The following is an 8,337-nucleotide window of genomic DNA, read 5'->3' on the forward strand; positions in this document are numbered from 1 at the left end:
TCATGTATGAAAATGAATTCAGACATCTATGTGCTCAAGCAAAAATAAATTTTTTTTAAAGTTTGAGCTCTTTTTTTTTTTGGTTCTCACATCTCTAGGCTCACACTTGTAAACTCGTGTCTCTAGGCTCATACTTGTAAACTCGTGTCTCTAGGCTCATACTTGTAGACTCGTGTCTCCATTCTTACATTTGTAGGCTCACACTTGTAGACTCGTGTCTCTAGGCTTACATATGTAGGCTCATGTCTCTAGATGCACGTTTGGTGGATTTTACCTTTTTTTATATGAAATAGGCTCACGCAAGTCTAGTGAGCTAGACTCACATCATGCCCAGCTGGCTCACACGTAGACTCACGAATTTAGGCTATTGCCTGTAGGTTCATGACTATCAACTCATGTATATAGGCCCATGCCTTTTGTGTATGGACTAGGCTCAATGATTTGTTTTTTATGAAAGAGGCCTACCTGGGTACACACTTTTTATGAATTAGGCTCATGACCTAGTTAGTGTGCAAGTATTGGGCAATAATTATACTTAACAGTACCTGAATAATAATAAAGAAAAAGAATTTTCCTTAGAAATTATAGTTGGTAGAGTTTGTATGACAAAGAATCTTAATAAGACATGGGTAGGTGTGCCCTTACAAGTCTTCAAGGCTCTATTAATTACCTAGTACAATATTAGATTTACCTACCTTTAGACTCATATATATATATATATATATATATATATATATATATATATATATATATATATATATAGATAGATAGATAGAGAGAGAGAGAGAGAGAGAGAGAGAGAGAGAGAGAGAGAGACTCATGGCTCACATCATGTCTAGGCTCTAGGCTCATATGTAAGTCATGGGATTGTGGCTCACGTCCCCCACGTCCCCCACGTCCCCCACAACCAAGATGGTTTAGGTTGATTTTTTAAAGTTTTTAGAGTTTTTTTTGACTTGATGGGGGTTATCTAGGTTCCTAATGTAGTTTAAGGTGATTATGCAAGTGATTAAGTAGTTTTTGTTTGATTTTATATGCTCTAAGCTATCGACTTCACTACGCATGACCAAAAATTATGAAATACATGAACAAAAATTCACAACTTCCTTACTATATATACACCTAATGGAGCTCAAGGCTTATATTTTTAGAGTGGATTCAAACTTAACCACAATTGCTAAACTATTCCTTGGCTTAATGTAATAAGATCAAAGCCTATAATCTTCAAAATCATGTAAAAGGAGGCTAATGATGTCAGTTTTTACCCTTCCAAGATATGAAAATAGAATGCCATAATACAAACAAGCTTCAAAACAAATTAAAAAACAATAACCTAAATACATCCAAGGCTTTAAAACCAAAGCAAAAGGATAATGAAATCAGAATTCCAAGATATAAAAATAGAGTTCCCTAATGTAAATAAGCTTTTACAAAAAACAACTAACTAAACACATCCAAGGCTCCAAAACCATATGTTTTTCGTAGTGAACTATGAACTAATCTACGAAGTGGTTAAGATGACAAAGCACCTTGTGGTAGGTCGAGCGAGTGAAACCATGTTAATCTATGAAGTGGTTATTAGTAGCAAGGTGTTACACGCAACACCTACAATCAAATGGGAGACAAAAGCTATATCCAAGATACAATATGTGTACAAGTATCATGCATGTAGTGATCACGTTTAAGGATAAAGAAGATAAGATTGCAATCCTTTGGTAATGTAGAACTTTAAAAGGCACAAAGTTACTGATAAGTGAAAAAAGGGAAACGAGCACAACTAAAGCAAAAGGGAAAAGGGAGAAGATGCGTACCACACAAAGCACGAAAATGGACAATACTTTTTGAAGGAGGGGTTATTATTCATAGAAGTTCCACACCCCAAATTGACATGCTCATCTCATGCAGTCAATTAGTAGGTGTTTTAAAATTTTGTTTGTTCACTTTTAGCTTGATGGTGGAATCTCATACCTTACCATGTTTTGGCCTATAATAAATGTGTGTGCTTGTATTTCATTTTCTAGCCTGTCGTAAATAATAAAATTAATCAGTCAATCTATCTCTATATTGTGGTTTTATCATGGTAGAAAGCCTTCTCTTTGAGTTTATGTTCAATCGTACACAATTGTGATAAGCCCTTGCTTTCACATTAAGGCTCTTCATTTTGTGTTTTCTTTCTTTGGGTATCTTTTATTTTTTAGTTGTTGTGTCTTTTCTTGGTTGATTGTGATGATAGGGGGCGTCAAGGAGGAGGGAGTATGGGAAAGGTGTTAAGGGTTATAAGTGTCTATCATTGTAATACCAACTTGAGGAAATGGAGGACATTGAGGGAAGGGGAGGGGGGATCGCAGCTAGTTGCTCGAGGGATTGGGCCACACCACAATTGTGAATAAGGGGTGGTGTGATAAGGCACGTGTCTTTAGCTAAGGTTATGACGTTAGCCCATAAAGGGACTGCAAGATAAACTATGGATTACTTGGGGGTAATTTTATAGTTGTATGTAGGTTAGTTGCTCATAAAGGGGGGAGTGTAGGGTGGATCATCTAATTGCTTGGACTTGTAGATCTTGCAGGTCCAAATGGTCACTATCTACCATGAATATGGATTTGCTCTGTGAGTCCTTTTAAATCCGTCACCATACTTGCTTTTGTAGTATCTTCTCTAATGAAATGTAGTCATATTCCCAAACCTTAACATGAGGCAATAGATGTGCAAATAATGTGAATGAAGATAATATGAAACACAAGCTTGAGAAAGAATAAAGGAGGGAAAGCATGCATTGTCCTTTAGTGTATTATAAACAATCCTTTAGTGCATTTTTCATAGCTCAATTTGGAAAAAACTGGTTAAATTTTGTATTGGCCTTGAAATTAACTGACGATTTTGAGAAATTTATTTAGTTTTTTTACCTAACATTGGGGAAAGGGACACAAATGCAAGATAAAGACAACTAACTATGTAAGGATTGTCCACAATATCCAATTGCAAGTTTGACCTAGTATCAAGTGAACATATAGTCCATGGAGTTTACTTAAAGGCCTATAAGGTACCTTGCCCTTCATGTGAAACCTCAAAATTTTGAAACGGCAAAATGGGTTTTGTGCGGCAAGCTGAGGTAGCTGCCCAAATATCGACGAACCCGGAAGTGATGGACCTGATGCAGCAAGACCTTTGGGTTTTGATGATGGAATCCACCCTTCCCTCTCCCGGTTGCAGTGGACCTCATGCTCTAGAACGCCAAGGGTACCTGCACAGCCTCTCTATCATCCATCGAGATCTCAAATCTGTCAACATTCTGGTAATCTTTCCATCTGGCCAATCTAATCCATACCTTACCAAGATGGGTGGTCTACACGCACATCTTAAAATTGCAGACTTTGGAATGTCCAATGCCCTAAGTACACCACAATTCAGACACGCACAACTGCATGAGGACGAGGTGTAAAGTGATCCCGAGGCGGTTTTTAATGAGATATTGACAGGAAAGTTTCCCTTTGAAAGGAGCCAAATACGCAGGAGAGTGAGGGGAGGTGAGAGACCCAAGCTACCCCATCAAGATTTGAGATCTCGATGAATGATGCGGAGGTTGTGCACGGGTACTTCATGCCCAGATGGTGGCTCAAATTGCAGGGTGTTGTGAAATTTTTATATGAAAAAAGCAAGTTTTTGGTTATAGATCCATGAACACAAGTGATCAAGCTGTGTTTGCATAAGTTCGCTTTTCTACAGGCTGTCAGGCTGACAAATCTTTACCTTCAGGTATGCGATGACAGGAAAGTACTGCAGAAGGGCGATGTTTACAATTTTGGAATAAAAAACCACCACGTGGGCAGCAGGGTCTGGTTACATGGGTGAGACATGCATTCCTAGCTAGTTCAGAAATTAGCACTATTGAACATTCATTATAATTAGCGGTCAAAGCTTTTTGAGAAGCGATGATGTTAATGCAGGCAACTCCAAGACTAGGCGAAGGCAAATTAAGCAATGTGTGGATCCCAAGCTTAAGACAGATTACCCAAGCAAAGGAGTTGCCAGGGTGATTTACCTTCTTCAATTTTCGTTGATATTTTAGATTGAGAATCTTGGTATCCTAGTATGTTCTCCAAAACATGCACAGAGAGCTTAGGGTTATTAACTTATAATTGACTGATACTTAAAGAGTCTTATGAATCCATCAATAGAGTCCAACAACTAGCATTAAAGTAACCTCACCATTAAAGCCAGATTATGTGTTTTGGGGTCATAACACTTTGCCACATGGATTCTGCAGTAGTAGATTATGCCAAATTATTGTCTCTTTGTATCGTTTCTGCATTAGTGGTTGACCTTTGATTATGCTATAAATTCCCCTTGTAGTGTTTCTTTATTGAGCAGAAGGGACTTTCGTTTGCCACATTGAAGGAAATGCCATAAATATTATGTATTATGTTCCATATGCTTACAAGATACCATGTTATCCACATAAGAGTAGGTTGGGACCAATGTCTCTCCTAGCTTGGATGCCTATCCTCCTAGTGTACCAAAAAAATTCAACTAGCTTATATCTAGGCAGAAAGAAGAAAGAAAGAGAGATTTTTTTATGTCTACGAAAGACCCAAAGGGTCAATGAGACCAAAAGTATAATATGTGGATAACTGAATGCCAACAAAACATGAAAGGAGAAAATAGCTTGTTGTTACGTCCCTCCCTGATTAGGGTTAAGACCTTCAGGTTAGGTTAACCATAGCCTAGGGGTTACGCACCTTAAGTGGGGGCTAATAGCTCTAAACAAGACGTGCTATATATTTGGCTTATGGTTTATAGGAGGCCTATACTAGTGACATTATGAATCAGTTTGATAGAGAGCTCTTGAGACCAGACCTGGACTCCAGGCCTTGAGACTACTCCGTGCTTACATCTGATGGATATGCATGTTAGCAGTCATCTCTTGTTTGTATACTATACTAGGGCCTCTGTTGTGGGTGTGCCTGCCCGTTTTAGCGTTTTCCTATTTTTCCTCACTCTCCATGTATTTTTTCCATTTTCTGAGGTGTGGCTGGGCTGTTGGCTGTTCCCAGATGTTGGCCGACACTGCATGCTCTGGTACTCGACCTGTCCAAGTGACCTGGCTGACTTTAGGCACCTGGCCGACTTGCTCATGTGCTGGTCTGGGGTTGCCCATTTGCTGGTTCAGGGGCTGTCCATTTGCTAGTCGTGTGCATGGGTTGCTGTCGGCCTGTTTTAGGCTGGCCGACCAACAACCTAGGGCCATATAAAATGGCCCCCTCGCCCCCACACTTAAGATTGTGTACTCTGGGATTTTCTTTGGTGTATATAGCAAAGTTACACTGCTTCTCTCTCTCTCTCTCTCTCTCTCTCTCTCTCTTTCATCTGCGTTTTGCTCTCTATAGCAGTTGTCTTCATTTCCGTTGTGCATTCTGACATGGTATCAAAGCCCCAGGTGGCTTGAAGCTTGGAGACAATGGGACGTTGAGGGTTTGTTGATTTGAGGTGCTGATTGGAGATTGTTTGGGTTGTACGAGACTTGGAGATCGGGGGCCATCACCGTTGGATAGCCACCTTGCATATTATTTGGAGTCTCTTAAGATCCCAACACTCCCCACGTTCCCGGTGGACCGACAGTTGGACGGGAACAACTACGGCATATGGAGTTCGTTTTGGAGTCTTATGACTTGGCTGATTTCATCATTGTTGGGGTTCCACAGCTGGAGTTGGAAGATGGGGAGTTACCCTCTATATGGAAGGAACGGGAGGCTCGGGCATAGTTATGGGATCGTGTCAATGCCCGCGTCTGTTCTTTCATCTTCCTAAATTGCACACCACAAGTGATTAATCACATAAAGCATATGATGCTGGCCAGAGGGATTTGGCAGGATTTGGCTTCTTTGTACAACAGGGTATCACCCATGAAGAGGATCTTCTTGGAAGTTCAGATGTGGGTGATGAATCCTGCAAAGTCGTCGACGATGCGGGAGCACATCAACAAGTTGCAAGCTCTTCAGCAGGAGGTTCTTCACGCAGGGAAAGAGATATTGTGAGAGGATATGGCCATCACGTTGTTGTCCCATTGTGCCAATGGTTTTGGACCAGGAAGAGCATGATTAAGAAGATCCAAGTGATGGGTCGTACCATGGAGAACCAAGCTTGCGTCCACCATGATCCCCCCATCCAGAGATGTTCCTGGATGGCTGTTGATGATGAAGCTTTATACGGTGTGCACATAGGATAGAGCCTAGTGAGATTTGCAGGTGTTATGCATGGGCAAGGGCAAAAGGTGTACCTGTGGTCCTAATCACCTAGAGACTCTCTCTTTTACTTTCTTCCTTTTTTTGACAGTTGTTTATTAGTCAACACCCCTAAAGAGGGGTTTGTACTGAGTGGCCCATGTGGCTAGAGTTGTGAGCTTACCTTTGAGTTTAGCTTTGAGTGGAAGCCTTGTGCTTTGATTTCGCTGTGCTTGGGGTTGTCGAACCCGTGGTTGTGGGACCTTTTATCGTGGCTTCTTGGGGAGTTGTGGTGGATGAGCACAAGCAGCATGCTTGGGTAGCTAGAGGTGAGTGCTGCCTTTATAGTAGTCTTGTGCTCGTAAACAGGTTGTCAGGGACTCTAGTCAACGTTGAAGCTTTGTCTTAAGGTTGGTGTTTGTTGGCATAGTTGGCTTTTTGCACTTGGGTTTTAGAGATGGCCGTCTAGGGATCCATAATTCTGTGTAACCATCATAGAATCTCTAAATGACTAGAAGATTCTTGGGCACTCATCATTGATTATCATGATATAGATATGAGGTCGGGGTGCTTGCAGTGTGGGTGGTCGAGAATGTAGAGTTGAGGGACAAAAATATTATTTGAGATTTTTTTTTGGTTTGGTAAAGTCGTACGCTTACAAGTGTACGCTCGTGGCTTCAGTATGGAACAGCCGTGACAAATGTGGAACGGCTGTATGAAAAAAAAATGAAAAAAAAAGTTTTTTTGTTTAGTACGGTTGTATACTTACAAGCGCTTGTAGATTTAGTATGGAACAGCAAGCAAATGTGGAACGATCGTATAGAAAAAAAAAGTTTTTTTTAAGAAAAAAGGTTTTTTTTTGTTTGGTACGGCCATACGCTTACAAGCGTACGCTTGTGGCTTTAGTATAGAATGGTTATAACAAATGTAGAACGGTCGTATAGGATTTTTTTAAAAAGTTTTTTATTTGGTATGGTTGTATGCTTACAAGCATACGCTCATGGCTTTAGTATGGAACGGCCGTGGCAAATGTGGAACGATCGTACGGATTTTATTTTTATTTTAAAAAAAGGTTTTTTTTTAAATTTGGTACGACTATATGCTTACAAGCGTATGCCCATGGCTTTGGTATGAAATGGCCGTGGCAAATGTGGAACGACCGTACGAATTTTTTATTTTTATTTTTGGAAAAAAGTTTTTTTGGTACGTTCGTAAGCTTACAAGTGTACGCCCATGCTTTAGTATGGAACACCTGTGGGGCAAGTTGAAATTTGAATTTGAATTTCAAACTGGAGGGAAGTAAGTGGGCGACAACTAAGACTCCCTTATTAATGCTAGGTAGGTGGGAAAGGGCTAAAGTTAGCAGCTACCTCTAAATTAGTGAATTTTGACTAATTTAGAGGTACTCTAGCTTAACTAAAGATTAATTTTCTTAATCTCACTATTAATCACTCCTTAACCCTCCTTTGCCCTCAAATTACTCTTGATTGGTGAGGAGTTTAAGCATGGAGATTTGACAGGTGGATTAGCAATGTTTATGCTAATCCAAATATTTGATTATCCCAAAATAATTAGGTCACTAATTAGTCCACTGAAAAGAGAAAAAATTAGATAAAAGAAACCAAATTAGTGTTAAAGAAACTCCAATTAGTGCTAAGTAAGGCCTAATTGGAGTGAAGTAAACATAGATTTGAGTCAAGGCAAGTGTTTAGAACACTAATGCCTCTAATTACAAGTAAGCTCAATTTTTTAGTTTTTTGCTCTCTTTAAGTCTACTAGTCACACTAACCAGTGGGTTAGTGATAATTAGTAAAAATTAAGAGAGTTTTTGTTTTTTTTTATTTTTGTCTTATTACTGTTCTATCTAGTAATGCAAACCTACCTATGCTAAGGGATTAAGTAAAAGAAAAACAATTGAGCTAAAAATCAAGAAAAACGATCTGGTTTAAGCAAAACCCTCTTGATTAGGCTCTCTAATCACCCAAATCTCAAGTTTTTTCACTCAAACAAGTGATAATCCTACTCTAAACAAAAAGCTTACATGAACCTCAATAAAAACATAAAAAACAACCAAGGAAAACATCAAAATACAATAAAAAATAAAAAATAACCGCAT

At 39.4% G+C, this 8,337-nt stretch overlaps 1 protein-coding gene across 3 annotated transcripts; it reads left to right on the top strand.

Annotated features, from left to right (window-relative positions):
• The first annotated feature begins 3,091 nt into the window (after nt 1-3,091).
• Nucleotides 3,092-4,082, top strand: LOC147628396 (serine/threonine-protein kinase bur1-like). 3 transcript variants are annotated; one of them, XR_015268101.1, is made up of 3 exons: nt 3,092-3,240; nt 3,757-3,848; nt 3,948-4,082. XR_015268101.1 is itself a non-coding variant. In XM_086813513.1 (3 exons), the coding sequence occupies exons 1-3, from the start codon at nt 3,146-3,148 to the stop codon at nt 3,961-3,963; spliced, it is 258 nt and encodes an 85-aa protein (XP_086669639.1). In that variant the 5' UTR covers nt 3,092-3,145; the 3' UTR covers nt 3,964-4,082. The 3 variants fall into 3 exon arrangements, 2 of the variants coding, with proteins under 2 accessions (XP_086669639.1, XP_086669638.1); XM_086813513.1 differs by having other exon boundaries at nt 3,092-3,295; XM_086813512.1 differs by having other exon boundaries at nt 3,092-3,295; nt 3,757-3,834.
• Nucleotides 4,083-8,337: the final 4,255 nt, after the last annotated feature.

The sequence above is a fragment of the Cibotium barometz genome, chromosome 19 (assembly GCF_041138505.1).
Source record: "Cibotium barometz isolate CiBa-2024 chromosome 19, ASM4113850v1, whole genome shotgun sequence".
NCBI classification, from domain to species: domain Eukaryota; kingdom Viridiplantae; phylum Streptophyta; class Polypodiopsida; order Cyatheales; family Cibotiaceae; genus Cibotium; species Cibotium barometz.